The sequence below is a fragment of the Tauraco erythrolophus genome, chromosome 4 (assembly GCF_009769465.1).
Source record: "Tauraco erythrolophus isolate bTauEry1 chromosome 4, bTauEry1.pri, whole genome shotgun sequence".
NCBI lineage: Eukaryota > Metazoa > Chordata > Aves > Musophagiformes > Musophagidae > Tauraco > Tauraco erythrolophus.
Genome location: NC_141468.1, coordinates 8,832,732 through 8,850,921, shown reverse-complemented (window position 1 = coordinate 8,850,921; position 18,190 = coordinate 8,832,732). Strand labels below are relative to the sequence as shown.

The following is an 18,190-nucleotide window of genomic DNA, read 5'->3' as shown; positions in this document are numbered from 1 at the left end:
GAACGCAGAAATTGAGGGTTTGGGTGTGAAGTTTTTAATCTGCCAGTCTCAAAACCTAACAAATTCACCTGCAAATCTCTAATGTTTCTCAAAGAGAATTTAGACAAGGGTGAACAGGAAATCTCATTTTTTTCCGGGAACTCCTAAATCTCCTGAAAAAAAACTGTCAGATTAAAGAGAAAATTGAAGTGAAGAACACAGTGGTGGTAAAAGATGTTTATAAATATATTTATCTTCATTGTCCCAATGTTATTGAATCATCCAGACTTTTAGTCACCCAGCAGTAATATTTGGACAGGTTTAATCTAGTTCCATAAAGTGAACTGCATTCCATTAACTGCAATGAGCTTTCTATGAGGTTTTATAATTTTCCTCTTATATTTACTGCCAAATAAATATAGTTTGTCAAAGTAAGAATGACTTTTATTACTACCAACCTATACTATCCATGACAAGAAAATCTTACAGTTTAAAGATTATCCATGAAGGGTTGTTTTTTGTGGGTTTTGGGTTGGTTTTTTTTTCTAAGAGTCTTACTTGCCACAAGCATTTAAATGCACATGTAATCATATTTTAAGTTTAATAAACACACATACAAAACTTGCTACCCGGCTAAACTTCATACTTTCACTATCTGTGGCTGCATATCTGTGATTGTTTTACACTACCCTACAAATATTCTCCCGATGGCTTCATATCTCTTTGCTTCCCCACAGCAAGAAACAGCTTTTCCAGGAGTTATGAGATCCCATCATTTCCAGCCTTTTCAATGACAATGCCTTTTCCTGAGTTTACCACTTCCAAATCAGGAAGCCTTACTTCAATACTCAATAAAAGTATTTTAAAATAACATTTTTTTCACTTGTCCTTGTTTGTGACAAGTTTTTCAGGTCACTGAATGTGCAAATTTGTGCCGGAGAATAAGGTCACAGTGGTACTGGGCACATCTTCACCTCAACCCAAAAAGGTCAATCCCTTAAACGCCTTGCTGAAGTAGGCTCTCAGGGCTTAAACCTGCAATATTGAAGCCACTAGTTTGAAAGATCAAGCATTAACAGAGATGTTATGCTACAGAAAAAATGCCAGGTTTAATGCCAATATTCACGATCTCATGAAGACCCATCAAAAGTAGAATTAATGGGCTACAGCTTTTCAACTATCAATATGTAAGTATCCTATCCATAGCTTAAGTACTTGCTCTGTTAACTGCTGGGAATCTATCCCTTTCCCACTCTTTTATATCAATAAAAAAAGGTAAAAAGAGGTGCAGTGCCTCACACTTTTGATTTGATAGTATTTTCCCTCCCTCACTGTCATAAATTTCCACCTACAAAACTGTAAAGGAGAAAACTCACTAAATCCTCCTGTTTTGTTGTTCAGCATTCAACAGTCAGATCACAACGTGTATAAGCAGCTTTGCAGAGGGAACAATGACACATTGACTCCACCTGTCACATTTGTGAGGCGTTTCCACATCCTGCTTCAGCCAAAGGCTGCAGGTGATGTCCATGCTGACTACTGAAGGGTCTTCCAAGACCACCCACACAATGACACGCATCTGCCTTCCCTACAACAAGTAAAGCTTTGGGTAGCAGTAGAAGATGTTCCCAAAAGTGCTCCAAGACACTGGGTGCTCAGGCACAGGCCGTGTGCCGCGGTGCCATCAGGACGGACGGTCCCCAGCTGGCCAGGTGCCCCTCGCCTACTCTCTACCACACTAACAGAGCAGCGTCCAGACACATCGGCAAAGAACAGTTTGCACAAGGCCACTTCCATACACACAAACCAGCTTTTGTTTTCAGGAAAGTAAATTTTAGTGCCTATTATTCACAAACATCAACTATACAGTAGGTCTTATGCAAACATTGTGTGCATATGGACACTAGATAAAGCCACCCACAGGATCTCAGTACAGCACACTAATACACATACACTGGCACTGTGTAATAAGCCAAAACGTTCTCCAAGAACAAGATTCATGTTTCACTGCAAATATGGTTAGGCTTTTTATTCACAGCGATGCAGTTATTACAGTCGAGAAGGCCTGACAGTATCAAAGTTGATCACAGTTCTAATTATAACTTTTAATATGCTGGATTTTATTCATTCCTCCTCCTTTTCAACCTTGATGTTTTATTCCCAGCTATTCAAGGCTTAAGACTCGTAAATGAAAAGAGAAGCTTCTGGGTTTTTTGAGTATAGATGTTGCTGACTGTTGCCTATTCAGAAGGCAATCTGCACAAAGAGTTCAGGGTATAACCATTTAATAGCCCAGAAGCAAATCCCAAGAAGGCGATTACCTGCAGCATCCCAACAGATGTATTAAAGCCACAGGGAAAATTGCTGAGCTTTGTTTGCAAAAGAGTCAAGGCCATCAGGAGGTTCCAGACCTGAGATGGACAGCAACCAGATGAGTCAACTGCTTCAAGGCAAGTAAGCAGATCTTGGCCCCAGGTGGCCTCCACTCAACAGATGTACAAGCTTTCCCCAGGCTTCCCAAGGGCACTCAGCTTTCCATTCCTCAAGACTATTTTTTCCTTTCTATTTCTGCCCCTTGCCCTCCTTCTGAACCCCTACATCGATACCTTGCCCAATTTCAGCAGTTCCTTAAGCATCAACTAAGTGAATCCACTTTTTTTCAGGCCTTGTCACATCCTTTCTTTATCAGATATAAGACAAGATGATAGATTTCAGTCTTTTTTTATATTCTCAAAATAAGGGACATCACAAAAACCTCACTTCATGTGCTCCTGAGATAGTGTGAAGTCAACAAACTAGAACTACATTAGGCATAAAACAGTCGAGTAGGGCAAAATAATTTACCTCAGATGAGAATCTGAGTTGATAATTCCAGTGGGAAAAATATCTCTATGTACTTGAGAAAAATGACACAGATGGAGCAAACATTAAGGTAAATATTATAGCAAATTTATCTACGAGGCTCCAATCTGAGTGAATCATTCAGCACAACATAAACATTTCTGGGCATGTGGAAGTGCATCCCAGAGCATGTGCTTCTCCTTCCATATCTCCCTAAGCCACTGCTCTGAACCAAATTTAACTTCTGCAGTTACAGTATCCACAGGGAAAACCCATCTTCAAGCATTCAGTTCACAAACTATCACCAAACCGCCCGTCTCATCCTCGCGGGGCTCCGGGCAGGTTCATGTGGAGCAGTATAAAGGTAATACGATTTTACAAGTTGTCCACTTTAATCCAGTAAGGATCTGAACTATGGCCAGATTTAATCATCTGAGGAATCGATGTGGCCTATTTCATCGCATTTCCTCTTCAGTAGCACAGTCCCACAGCAGCATCCTGTCCGATCTGCTACACCAATTAGATTTTAAAAAGCATATAAAAGGACATCATCAGTTAGCCTTAAAAAGTCTACTGAATGTATACAGAACAAAAGATGTATTTCTATGACAATCCATAAAGACAGCACAAAATGAGCACTGAACTGGCTTAACATTTAAATATTTTTACAGAATACCAGGCACACGCATTTTTTCAACACTGCACCTAAAGGAAAATCTTCACTTTACTGGAAGTGAAAGGTTTAAATTCAATAATAAATCTCAGTTATGTCAGAGTACTGACCCTCTGCAATTCGCAGAATTCCCTGACCTTAATCCAGCACGGTATTTAAGCATGAACTTCATCTTAAATACGGCATTGGTTTTCAAACTTCAGCGGAACTATTCATGTGCTTAAAACCAGGCACACGCACGAGCGCTCTGCACAGCTTCGCTCCTGCCCCTCTGCTGTCGGTTATCCGTTTCCATTAGGTGTGTGTGTTTTTCATACGGCACTAGGCAGCAGAAAAATATTAGAAAAGGAACAAAGCTGTTATTAGAGGGAAGTCTGGGTGACGCTCGCTCATCTGATCTTGTATCATTTTTCTGCCCTGTCACCTCCTCCACAATTTCCTACCAAATGCATTTGCTCCACGTTTCCTTTTCTCTCTTGAGAGATGTTTCCAAATGAAAAAATATCCACTAGCTATTTGGCTTGCACAGGGCAGGAGCAGGGCACAGGTGTGAAAAGCCCATCCCTCCTTCCCTCGCCACCACTGACCCACGTCTGTGTGCTCTTGGTGTGTTCCTCACTGAAGCCATGGGGATCCATGAGTCTAGCTGTCTTCTGATTTGAACTTCTCCCTTTCAGACCTTGACTTCCTCAGAGGTTGAGTTTTAGACACAGCCGGGGAGAGATATAGTGAAATAAGCCTTCAATGTGGAAGCAGTTACCCCAACATTACCTCAATACAAAGGCTCTTCTACCAATACATATAGCCCCCAAAAGAAGAGAGACGAGAACTACAGGTACTAGTCACTTCTGTGTCAATACAAATCATTTGCACTACAATTTGAACTCACACAATTTCTTCAATACAGAATTTTTACGTAAAGAAGTCACATTGACAGAAAATGTGTTTATAACCTGGACTTTAATTGTTACACTTACATATAATATTGCAAAGTAAGGATTCTGATAACGAAGAAAAGGTCTGTTTCTTTCACTGAGCCTAATTAATCTTTGGGGGGAAGTAAAAATAGAAATATTTTTATTGACTTAAGGCTTTGCCAAAGCTGCACTTACTTATATGAAGATCATGACCAGATTCTGTTTTTTACAAATACAAATTTAACTCAAGAGTCTTCTGTGTGGGGAAAAAATTGCCAAACCAAAACCCACCAGACTACAGAAAGACTATGAACAGTTTCCTTCTCCCACTAGTTGTTTTTCAGTGTATGCTTTGCTGCCAGTACCATGCAGTATTTTATTTGTTTGCGGACCAGATGGCTGAATATTTTCAAACAGGAAAATAAAAAAGTGACTCATAGCAAATAAGGCAATTTTTACAAATTTTAGCTGAATCTTCATCAATACTCAACTTTGGGAATGTTGCATGTTTTGATGAATATTCCAGCTGGGGGTGGGGATACGACAAAAAAGAGACTGATGACACCTGTAACATCGGAGGGAGGTCATGTTTGGGAGGTTTAGCTCAGCACCTTCTGCTTGACTTGCAACCACTTGTCTCAGGATAGCACCATGTCCTTTGTGAGTGCTTAACTGCGTTACGTGTCTGAAATAACTCTGTTCATTGAATGAAGCAAGATCTTAAATCACAGCCTGACAAGAAAAATATGTAAACGTATATTCTTATGAGGAAGCCTCATCCAATATTGCCCTCTTGGGTTGCCTCCAAGCCCACAGAGTCCGTTTCCACTGCAAGAATAACTAATAGATAAAACCAAGGACAAGGTAGCAACCCAAGGCAGCCTGAGCTAAGCAAATGATGGAGAAAGTGCATCTTAGATTTAACTTGGCCATCAGCCACGTTCAGCTCCTAGACTTTTCTCTGTACGCGCACTGCTAACCGCAGTCAGAATAATCTCCAGCAGCAGGGGTTAGCCAAGCAGGGCTCAGTGCGCACTTCTTCTGAAGTCCAGATCTACCCTCAGGGCTATGGCAGCTTTTTAGGCAGCTACGAATCCAAATTTGTTAGGATTTCCAGGAGCCAGATGGAGCCTGGAGCTACAAGCTTCCCTCTCACGTAGGACCAAGGCTGGGTTGAGGTATGAGCCAGAGGGATGACAGCAGCAGGCAGAGCTTTGGCTGCAGCACCATTAAACCCTTTTCAAATGGCAGGGTAACACGTTATCGCAAGGGCTGTAGCAGTCAAATCAATCAGCAGTGACTCAGCCCATGGAGCAGGGGAAAGGCAGGACAAGGAAGAGATGAAAGTTTTGCTCAGACACAGTCTTTGAGCTGTCCCTTGCTATTGATTGCACTCGCAAGATATGAGCCAGTTTGCAACACGGAGAAAAGCAAAGCATTCATGGCTGGTTTTCCTGCCTGGGTAGTGCAGGCTGCCTGGAATCACACACATTGTAAGCAATCATGAACTGAACACCCGCCTTTTTTACACTGGGAAATTAAATCCAAGGTCTAGCCTGTTGGACAAGCTGCGATAAATTACAAGCTGGCCGTCACATGCAAGCTTACATGTTAGGTTTAATCCTGTATATATATCATAGAAATTTACACTGGCATGAGCTTGATGTTAATTATTCCCTGGACAGGAAAGGACTCTGCTGTGCGATAACGCACCTCTGGTAGGAAGCTGCTACAAGGCAAAACAATAAAACTCACAAATAGCTCCCCAGAACTAAGGACCAAGGCAGTGCTCCTGCTGTGTTTCCATTTTAATTCAGCAGTTCAGAGGCAAAGATTTAGGTCCCTTCTCCAGTGTAATTAGGTCATTGCGGAGACCCAGCTCCACCACCGCAATGTCTCGGCATAATCAAAACACCTTCACCCCTGCGGCTCACAGACTGCTGCAAAGCAACCTCATGGCTTCTGTAACAGCTAACGTAATCCAGTCACAGTGGAGATTAATTCCACTGATGGTCCCGACTAATTTTATTTTACTTCAGATAACTAAAAGTTGAGCATCTACCTGACGTAAACCAGAGACCCTCCGCAGTCAGAGGAAGAAAACGGGCACATTCAGCAGAAAAATCACACCACCCTATCAGGAAGGGAAAAATTAGTCTTGAAGGGTGACTGTCTCTGTCTTGACAACTAGACATTTAGGTCAGGCTAGATGCCTAACTTGTACAGTTAAAAGCAAGGTGAAGTCCTTTTCATAGTATGAAATGCTGGTTCATCATATTTGAGAAATCATGGCAGTCCAATGAAGTTCCTACCAACTGGAAAAGGGGAAACATAGACCCATTTTTAACAAGGGAAAAAAGGAAGATCCAGGGAGCTACAGGCCAGCCAGTCTCACCTCCGTGCCCAGCAAGATCATGGAGCAGATCCTCCTGGCGACTATGCTAAGGCACATGGAAAATAAGGAGGTGACTGGTGACAGCCAACATGGCTTCACTAAGGGCAAATCCTGCCTGACTAATTTGGTGGTCTTCTATAATGAGGTTACAGCATTGGCGGATAAGGGAAGAGCAACTGAGGTTGTCAACATGGACCTGTGTAAAGCATTTGGCACTGTCCTGGATGACATCCTTGTCTATAAATTAGAGAGACGTGGATTTGACAGATGGACCACTTAAAGGATAAGGAATTGGCTGGATGATCACACTCAAAGAGATGCTGTCAACGGCTCGATGTCCAAGTGGAGACCAGTGACGAGCGGTGTTCCTCAAGAGTCAGTATAGGGACTGTCGCTGTTTAAATCTTTGTCGGTGACATGGACAGTGGGATTGAGTGCACCCTCAGCAAATTTGCAGATGACACCAAGTTGTGTGGTGTTGTGGACACACTGGAGGGAAGGGATGCCATCCAGAGGGACCTCGACAGGCTGGAGAGGTGGGCCTGTGAGAACCTCATGAAGTTCAACAAGGCCAAGTGCAAGGTCCTGCATGTGGGTTGGGGCAGTCCCGAGCACAAGTACAGGCTGGGCGGAGAATGGATTGAGAGCAGCCCTGAGGAAAAGGACTTGGGAGTGCTGGTGGATGAGAAGCTCAACAGGAGCCGGCAATGTGCGCTGGCAGCCCAGAAAGCCAGCCCTATCCTGGGCTGCATCCAAAGCAGCATGGCCAGCAGGTCGAGGGAGGTGATTCTGCCCCTCTGCTCTGCTCTCGTGAGACCCCACCTGGAATACTGCGTTCAACTCTGGGGCCCCAGCAAGAAGGACATGGACCTGTTGGAGTGACTCCTGAGGAGGGCCACGAAGATGATCCAAGGTCTGGAGCACCTCTGCTATGAAGACAGGCTGAGAGAGTTGGGGCTGTTCAGCCTGGAGAAGAGAAGGCTCCGGGGTGATCTTATTGCAGCCTTCCAGTACTTAAAGGGGGCCTACAGGAAAGCTGGAGAGGGGCTTTTTACAAGGGCGTGTAGTGATAGGACAAGGGGCAATGGCTTTAAACTGAAAGAGGGGAGATTTCAATTAGATATAAGGAAGAAATTCTTCACTCTGAGGGTAAATATTTTCATGGGCAAATCCATGCTAGGGAGCACGCTAACAAACCTTGAGGTGGACAATTCAAGGACCAGAGCTTTTTGGGCCTGTCATGTTTAGCAGGCTGGAGACTGCCTATGAAAGCAGGATATTGCCCCAATAATCCACTCTTATTTCCAGCATGTGTGGTGCCCAATGAGGTGCCACTGGGTCTCCCCAACCAACTATCTGCAGTGTAAATGCTGAAGTTGAATAATGGCAAAGTTTGTTAATCAAATTGTACTTTCAGTAACAGTCACATAAAGCCTCATAAAACCTTGAGTCAGGCATCGTTGCTTCCACCCCATCAAATTCATACCGCTTATTGAAGTGCCACAGGACCTGAAAACACTATGAAACTTAGCTCCAGCTCATTTAACTTCCCAGATGTTCACTTTTCAAAGATCACATTTTCCAACTCTTCTCTTCAATACTGAGGACCTGACTTACCTTTTCTTTTCCCCCCACTTTTCCAACGAAAGCTGCGATTGCTGCATAACCACATGATGAGGCTTTAAGGAAATCTTTTCCCTTGTTTAGCAAAGCAGTTCAAGAGATTAGCAGGTCAGTATCGCAATAGGAATGCTGCAAACCAGCTGCTTTTTTTTTTTTTTAACTTAAAAGCTGGAACTAAAAAGCGACAGCTCTTCAGAGAAGCCAGCAAACATTTAAGTCGATTTGGCTTTAAGTGCAGTTAAAAATACTGCAAAACAAAAAGGTATGGGAATTGATTCTTTTTTACATTACAGCTCCTCTTAGCTAGGGCGAATGAGAATCTGATCATCGATCACAGTGACTTCAGTAGCAGCACAGGGCTCAGTGCTGAACTATTTATGATACCTGGTCTGTGCACCCCTAAAAGGATGCCTTGACATTAACAGGACATGTTGCTTTGGTGCAGGATTGAACAACGCCTCTGGATACCCCACCTCTCGCCGTGCAGAGCACAGCAGGCTTCCAGCCAAAAAAAAAAAAAAAAAAGGAGAATTCAGAGTCCTGGTGAACCCTATTTTCAGCATCAAAAACAGACACTAATTGACAGAGTCGCCCTGTCTGGTCTTCTGGAAGAAGAGATGTTTGGCCTGGGTTCAGCTGTTACTCGAGCAGCTCTAGGGGAGATAGCCATTACCTAACCAGGGCACTCGACATGCACCACAAGGCAGGACAAGCCGCTCATCAGCAGGTCAGCAGGGCAGGTTCTTGCCAAGAAAGGTGCAGTGTGAAGAGCTGAATCGTTTCTCCATTCCGATTCTACTGAGCAGCCTCCCCCCAGCATCCCTGAGATGCACATCAGCTCACATTCCCTCCACACAAGTATAAATCCTGCTGTAAAGGAGCCTGGTTAGGGCCTCTGTTTCTTTCCTTTCAAGAGAAGTCTGAATTTTTTAAAAATTTGATTAAACAAGACCAAACAAAAGAGAGAAGAAAAGAACTGTCTTGGGAAATCTTTCTTTTTCCTTCATTTGCTTTAAGAAACCACAGAGCTGGAGATAAAAAGCAGCTAACGAGAAACAAGCAGCATTTGATCAGCACAGTTGACCTGCCAGCAGGAGGGAGCCATGGATATAAAAGCCTGGGAAAAATCAGAAGTCATCCATTTCTGACGCGCGTCTCTCCAAAGAGGCGGCACCACCCCTACGTGTGTATAAAACACACCAGTCTGAATTAAGATCTTCCTTTGAGAAACTTCAGAGAGTCAGTACAAAACCAGAAGGATTTCATATGCCACAAGAAACGCGACGGGAAGTTAACACTTTAAGAGTCAACAGCTGAGGTCTAAGTCACCTTTACCCTTGAGTTTGCTGCTAAAAGTCACCACCTCAGTGCATTTTAGTTTTCTGGGACAGTACCATCAATTTAGACACTGATTTCTCTCCTATTAAGTTTATACTGTACTTTATCAAGCCAGCAGCAATTATGTTAATGGTGTCTTCAGGTTTTGCACTCCTCATCGTTTATTCCTCCAGCTTGGCTTTCTGAGGCATTTCAATTCTCTGACCATATTCATTACATCAAAAATACCTCTAAGCATGTTCTGGTCAGTTCCAACCTCAGAGGGAAAGTTCACCCTTTCCCCAAAGCAGGGTTTTTCATCAAATTGGATTATAGGATTAGCATCAGTAACCCGCATTGGCAATTATTGTACAGAAAATAGCTCTTTTGGCTGTGTCTGCCCCAGTAACTAGAAGAGGGCCAGGGATCTGTCCAGTGTCGTGGAGCGTCTCCTCCTGCTTACATGAATCTCTTCTCCTTTAGAGAAGGCATATCCTTTTAACTAATCCTAAACACCTTGAGACACTTTCCTGTGGATTATCTCTAGAAAATATTTGTACCTCTAAGGTGGAACGAAATCTAAACAAAAATTGAGCTTCTCAGCATTTTCACCATCAAATAATAAAGTTCCTATCATTTTTTGCAGGTACTTTCCAATAACCTTCAAATATCACTATAAATCATCTCTATGTGTTGTATTTCTTGACCATAAAACACTAACAGATATGAGAGGTTAATGCTATATCAGAAAGGGAAAATGGGATGAGTGATTCACCCTCTCTTTGTAGCAGTAAAAATTCTCTGTCAAAGATATTTTGTAGTTGGGAATAGCCTGTGATCTGAAATTTTTTTTTTCATTGAAAACATACCTTACAGCCAGCAAATACCCTTTCCTTGCAGAGAGGGCACTTGCATCTCTGAAGCCAGAGCACAGACCTCCACAACAGAGAACAACAACACAGTTTTTTCACACCTTTAACACATACACGTCTCATTTTCTTCTTCCTACGTCAGGAAACACAATCCCCTTGCCATCATCTCAGTGTAAACCCAGGCTAGTTCTATCTGACCAAAATTTTATGTTCTAGAAGTAAAATAAGAGGGGACCAGTCTTGCGCCTGGTGGATCCCAAAGCCTCCTGCACTCCTTCCAGCCCCACAGAGACTAAACACTGAGTCTTCACTGTCATTCACCCAGCTAAACAATCTCCCTTTTCTTTTTTTGTTTCTTTTTTTTCGGGGGCAGGTTAGTTTTCAGCCGAATCAGCGTTTTCTCTAACTCAACACACAGTGACAGGATCACCAGCACCAACACAGGGGAGCCGGCAGCTCGGCCGCACGTGTCATCCCAGATCATCTTAAATCAGCTGCGAGCCCTTGTTCCAAGTGTACAGTGATTACTGTCTGGCAGTATTATAAAAGGGAGCACCACAATGCTTGTGAAACAAGGTCATTATTAGCTTTGGCTAGTTTAGTAATTTGTTTTGTGATTGAAAGTTGTTGCTTTTTTTAAAAAAAAAAAAAAGTCAAAAAAAAAGTATTTTTAACTATTCCTCTTCTTCAAAATAAGGTATTTTCTCTTTCAAAAGACTGAAAACCAAAATCTTTCTACTACCAGCAACCAAAACCTAAACAGATTTTCAGATCCAGCATAACAGCTAAAATATTACCGAGAGGAAGCAGGAGGGACACTCTTTTCCAAGCTGGTGTAAGAGTTAGGAAAGACACAGCCATGCTGGATATCTAGCTTTGCAACAGCAGCCGCTAGAAAGACCTTGGCAATGTCTGGGAGACAAACAAAAGTTCCCAAACACTTTCTTTCCTATCTCAAGCATGAGGCGTTCAAGGCTGCCTTTCTTGCTACCAACCCTTATCTGTTCTCCACTCTTTTTTTTTTTTTTCTACTTAACTGGTGCTTACCGCTTCCTCCAGTAAATGCCGATAGCAACTTACACACGTGACATGGGGGAAGCCTGCTCTGATGGCATCTCCCCATTGCCCACACCGTGAGCACTGCAAGTCCTGATAACCCCTGGCTCTGCCCCATGGTCGTGGCAGTCGGTGGGAGCTCTGCCAACATCTTCACTGAGCACGGGGTCAGATTTGCAGGCAAGGCTTTCCCTTCAAGCCATTCCAGCATTTCTGACCCAGGTCATCAGCCAGCATAAAGCAACACGCAGTACTGCTAAAGCTTTCCCAACCAACACCCGGTGGAAAATGTGGCCCGGAGGAGGCAGCTGACAACCCAAATCACTGCGTACACCCATCCCAGCACCCGGCTCACTGATGGTCCCCACCAGCCCTACGCATGGATGTGTCGGGAATCCCAGCAGAGCTCCTGTCCTCGCTCGCCCTCTCTAATTCTACACAGGCTACGAGGAACAAAGCGGGGAAAAGAAGAAGAAAATAAAATCATGGGCTTTTTGTATAGATCGAGTCATCCTGAATGATCAAGTGGTGTTTGATGGTGGAAGAAATGCAATCTTGTGTCAGCTTAATGTCTACTACTCTTTTGAATTTATGGTCTGTTATAGCAGTTTCCACTGTGCCTGATTTTCTTATTCTTGAATCATTACAACCATGGCTCACTTTCCATTTTTTAATACCAGCATCTGTCCTCCTTTTCAGGTTTCAAATTCTGACACCTCTTTGCTTTCTCTGTGCTTTCCCCCCACGTCCCGCCACGGTGTGCCTACGTGCTGCGGTGGCGATGCTTTCTGCTGTGATGCCCGTGTCACAGCATCTGTCTTCTCACCTTTTGTGCACCTGTTTCCACTCCATCGACTATACTGTCAGCAATTTTATAGCATGGTTTTTTGCTCTTCTTTCCTCATCTTTATGACCACCCATCACAGTGGCAAATGGAAACTGTACATTTCTTTCTCCTCAAAGACACAGGTCTGTGCAGCAAGAGGTGATAAAAATAATATGATCTGTCTAGGAATCTTTCCACAGCCTCTTCTGCTGAGTATGAACTGTTCATAAATTAAGATGCTAAGATCTTTCAGGGTGTTCAGAAAGCAGGGAACACAACAGCTGCTGATATAGATAGCTCCTGCTTTGTTGCCAAAACAGCCAGTGCAGATGCTTCAGTGAAAGGGACAAAGGTACCAATACAGGGTAGTGAGGGAACCGACTTAGAAGGAGAATTCCTTCCTAAATGTTTAGCAATGACCTAATCCCTTCAGAGATTTTAAGGCCAACAGAGACTAGATGAATATCAGAGATCAAGAAGTCCCAGAGGTTATTTGCAGTTACATGAAAAATCAAAACGATTACGTTTTAAGAGTCATAACATTTAGCCTTTTGAGTGCACAGAAAGCCTATTTATTTCTACCTTGTCCTAAAGATTTACATCTCATTAATTTTCTCTACCCTGTGCATTAATACATGTTCTTCTTTCTCTTCCTCCCTCAAGTTATTCCCTTCTTACTTAGACATCATCGCACTCTGCCATGATCGTTGTACGCTTATTAACCACTTAAAGAACAAACACAGCATTCATGGTTCCTGAGTACTAATGATAAGGCAAAAAAACACTCTTACATGTTTGGTTGGTTGTTTATCATCCATCCAACTTATTTCAGCATGAGCACATGGGCTACATCTACAGAGCCATCTGCAATGACTAATTGTACCTTCTCCCAAGCAGGTACAGTTCAGTTACAACATAGGAGTGTGTAAGATACTCAGATTCCTTCCAGCAGACATCCCTGTTACTCCTGCCACATACAGTTGGTGACAAGCACACTGACTGTTACCTAGCTTTGTTACATAACGTTCTTCCAAGACTGACACCTATCTCCTCTCCATCCTTTACATGGAAAGACAGAACTTCTCCTTGCTTCCCAGCCTGCTTAGCTTAGTACCTAGTATCTTGATTTAATATACTAATATACTTAAAATATTCACACTTAACTTAGACACATCCCATTATTTTAACCTTTTCTCATCATGAAAATTGACATTATTTCAACATATTTAATCCGCTGTACTTGGCCCAGTTTCAAGTTCATGCTTCCCCTCTCTCCTCAAGTCTTCCTTGGCTTCATCTTGCAAGTGATTTCATAAAAGGTTTTTTCATTGTCTAAATAAATTGCTTCTTTCATTTTAACCTCCTCCAGAAATATTCCAGCAAACTAGTACAAAATACTTTCCCTTATAGAAGGCATTTAGCGTTACCCTTTCCATTCACTTAGTCACATTATAATTCTACAGCTGGGTTACCTGCCTACTGAAACGGAAGGTAAACCATCTAGTGTGGCAGAATCACATTTATTATCTGTACCACAAACATATGTGTTTGCTCTCAATCTGCATAGTAACTGAGAATTGAACAGGGTATATGAAAGAAAATATTTTTGCCAGCAGCTCAGATACTCTCGTTTCTCTCTTTGCGAACAATTTGGCTGAACACTAAGTAGAAGAAAAGTCACTCAGTGATTTTTTTTTTTTTTTTATGATTGCAAGAAGAACAGAGAGAAAGGAATAATGAAATGAAGAAAAGATTGATTTAGGCTTAGTATCAGTTAAAACATCCTAAATGCAAAATCTGTTCAGATTTGGGCAAATCTCTAAGGGGAAGCTGAAGAAGATTCACTCAGTTGGAAAGTTTAGAAAAAGTACCAAACACTGGAAAATAAGATGTAGCAAAGACGCTTTCTGCACTGGCAGGGAGATGTGCAACAAATATCTTATCATTTTCATCATAATAGCTGAATGTGCATTTAATAACAGTGAAAAACACGGGTGTCGCCAACTGCACGCAAAGTCATGGCTTATGCAACACATGAAACATTTGCATTGGTGTCCTGTTCGTCATTGGCATAAGCAGAAAGAGTTCACCGAGCAGTTATTCTTCTACCACTGTCCTACTTTGAGTTACCAAGACACCGGAAGCACAGGATATAGCTGTGGGTCTACCCAGCCTCTGCACCCCAGAGGTACCCCAGCCACCCAAGCCAAGAACCTGCCTCCATCTCTTGAAGATGCACCTAACTGACCTCCAAACTAGCTACTGGCATCACAGAGCTCAGCAAAAACTCATGATGTGAGTCTGATGTCAGCCCAGACCGAGCACTATTATGCCAGAAGCTTATGGCTGTATCAATTTACTCCAAAAACTCAAGGGAACAGTCATTCAAGCTGCTTGTACGTTTGGTTTGCAGCACAAACACACCTTTCCTAAATCAAATGTGCTGAACTACTACAGTCCCTGATGAAAGGAACTAATGACAAAAAGGTTTCTGGAAAGTGACATTGCTATACATTATTATTTTTACTATCTGTGTTATGAGAGCACCATGGAGCCTCAGGCATAGCCAGAGATCCCACTGCTCCAAATGCTGTGCAGAGCACAGAAATCTCACAAACTGGCAGATATTCGTATTTTTCATAACAGTGAGGAAACAGAAAAATGAGCCGTCAAGGAAGGCTGGGAAAAAAAAAAAAAAGTGCAGCTAAAGGAGAGATCCTCTATAGATTCAAAATGAACTACCTGCCAGTGCATTAAGCCTCGTGCTTCTCAAGCCTTTTGGATATAAAACAGTAAGATCTTTACCAAGTTTTCAAAGGACTGCAATACCCTCTAACAGACTGTGCTTTCTCATTGCACGACTTCATCCCTGTCTTAGTCTGCCCAAAGCAGAGTCAATCACAACGGAAGCTGTCGTGATTTTCTGGCAATACACCCAGGTCACTCAAATTAGGCTGAATTAGGGCAAACGGCAAAGTTTGGAGACAAACACATAATCATAGAATGGCATAGGCTGGAAGGGACCTCAGAAATCATCTAATCCAACCTCCCTGTCATGGGCAGGGACGCCTCTCAACTAGACCAGGCTACTCAAGGCACCGTCCAGCCTGGCCTTGAACAATAGTCAAGTTAATAGTCAGGTATTAGCCACATTCTACATGAACTGTTAAGTTTTGTTCTTCCCTTTTGTAAATCAGCTGATCTGCTACCCAGGGTTTTTTGCAAGCTCTTTTTTTTCCCCCTCTCTCCATCCAGACGTGTTTGTAACTATATTCCCTGGGACATACAGTTGTATGGCTGCACACTCACCACAACACAAGTAACATGCAGCTTTTTAACCTTGTGAGTGAGGGATGTCTCTATCTCAAAGAGTATTCAAGTGAAACTAAAGTAAAACAACATTGTCCATCCTTCTGAAAAGAAAGCAAAAGCACTCAGGTCCAGATCAAAAGGAGTACGAAAGTGGGGCTCAAGAAAGAATTTGCACACCTAACGCCCAACATGTAATGCTCAAAATACCAGCTCTACTTCTTTGGTATCTCTGTTGAGAGTCAGCTGTCACCTTTAACCATCTGCAGAGGTGCATTTTTCTAAGGAAAGCCTTTAGGATGAGATCAGCTCTAGAAGGTCCTGTTTCCATTTGCTAAATGAAAAGAGAGACAGGTAATTCAAAGCAGGTGGCTACATAAATCCCCCTCTCTGAGGATGACCAACATTTAGGAGAAACAGCCACTGATTTGGGCATCCCACATGTCCCCTTACTGCAATATTTCCCACACTAGACTAACATTGAGCTCTCCCACTGAGGCTCTGCTACTTGGAAGACAAAAAAGTAGATTCAACAGGCAAAGAGGGAATATTCCCTGGGTCAGGGATGCCCTCTTTCATCATGGGCTTCTGCAGCCCCAGCCAAGGAGGTCCCACACTGCAATAGTACCTAAGCATGAATCAGGACCCTTTGCCAGCTGAATGCTCCAACCTGGCTGCAGTCACACACTCCCCCCCCAACCTGGTCTGAGGAAATACAAATTATTTCTTGCTAATCAGTGCAATTGCAGTAGGAGAGGTAAGGAAGCTCTGTTCCCACAGCATCCTTGGAGGGGTAAGGAAGGGCACTGACTGGTGTCAACCCACTTGCAGGTATCTGCTTGCTAGAGCAGTGCTCTGACCATGGAGACCTGTTTGGGAAGGTGGTACCTTGCCTCCTTACCCCTACACCTATATATAAAATACAGGAAAGACACAGTTGCTTTTGAAAAGTACCAGAGAGGATCTACCTGCATGTAGGAGTGAGGATGGAAAGCCTGGAGCAGAGGCTCAGCCTTGGACCCCTCTATCGTGGCTCCTTCTGGGCCCCCCGGAGCCAGCCCAGGGCTGGGCATCCCCGGCCGGCAGCCTCCACTCCCGCATCCCGCACAGCCCCGCAGAGCGGTCCCTGCCCCGAACACACCGAGTCCCTCCTGTTTCGGGTTTTTACAGCAGGAGAAAAGCACAAAGTTTCTCTCCCCATGCCGCACGCTCGGCTCAGCCGAGGACACCCCGGGCTGACACAGGGGGGTCGGGACAGCTTCACCACTCCCCCTCCTTACTCTCCCCCTTTCGCACCGCTTTAACACCGTATTTAGCAAAGCAGCGAGGCCAGCCGAGCCCCCCTCGATTGGCCGGGGGCTTTGCTATCTCCACGCACCGGAGGGAGCAGCAACAACCGGGGGGGTGGGCACGGGGGCGGCTTCGCGACCTGCGGCTCAAGGGGCCGCTCCACGCGTGATGCTGGGGGGGCTCGGCTGCCCCGCAGAGCCCCCGGCAGCACCGCGGCGGAGGGTCCTTATCCGCGGGTCCGACCCCTCTATCGTCCCACGGACAGCCCTGGGGGAGCCGCAACAACCAGCAACACCCCTCTCCTAGGGTGCTACCCCGCACCCGAGCCGGTGCATCCCCCCCCCCCCCCCCCCCCCGCTTCCCTCCCCTATGGATGGTGAAAAACCCCCGAGAAGGAGGAAAATCTCACCTCTTCGCAGGGCGGCAGCTGCAGGGCGGCCGCCTGCCAGCCCAGCAGCCAGCAGCACACCCAGGCTCTGCCCGGGTATCCCCGCTCCGCTCCGGCCCGCCGCATCCTCATCCTCATCTTCATCTTCCGCACCCGCCGCGGAGCGCCCGCGCACCCGGGGGCGGAGGGGGGGGGGGGGGATCACCGCCCCCTGCCCCTGCCGGAGACCTCCCTACCCCTGCCCCGGCCGCGGCTGGCGGGTCGGGCTGGCCCTGGCCCTGCGCCCCGCCTGCAGCCGAGCATAACCCCGGGGGCTGGCACGGACGGCAGCGGCCCCGCCGGCCGCCCGCTCCCGGCAGCCGGCACCGCCAAAGCCGGGAGGAGGGGCCGGGAGGGGGAGGAGGAGGGAGGAAGGCAGGCAGGCAGCGCAGGCGCACGCTGCCGAGGCTCGTCCAGCCCCGATGTAGCAAACGGGAGCGCAGCAGCATCCTCCCGCTGGCACCCCTCGGCCCCAAAGGCTCTGCGGGGGGTGCGATCCCTGCACCGCCCGGCAGCCCCGGCCCTGCTGGGGGAGCACGACAGCATCCCCCGGGTTGAACCCCCGGCCCTAAAAGGCTCCGAGGTGGGAGCGACACTGGGGGGGGCGGTGAAATCCCCCTGCCCTGGCCCCGACATCCCCCTCTTGGCGGCCGGCACCTCCGCTC

The 18,190-nt window shown here is 45.2% G+C and overlaps 1 protein-coding gene across 1 annotated transcript in view; it reads right to left on the bottom strand.

Moving 5' to 3' along the window:
* The window catches only part of ELAPOR2 (endosome-lysosome associated apoptosis and autophagy regulator family member 2), a 108,258-nt gene extending 90,628 nt beyond the window's left edge, over positions 1-17,630 (bottom strand). Inside the window, exon 1 of the mRNA XM_086610019.1 lies at positions 17,508-17,630. Coding sequence (XP_086466145.1) covers positions 17,508-17,630 — 123 coding nt within the window. The remainder of the gene's footprint in view (positions 1-17,507) is intronic.
* Between the last annotated feature and the right edge of the window lie 560 nt (positions 17,631-18,190).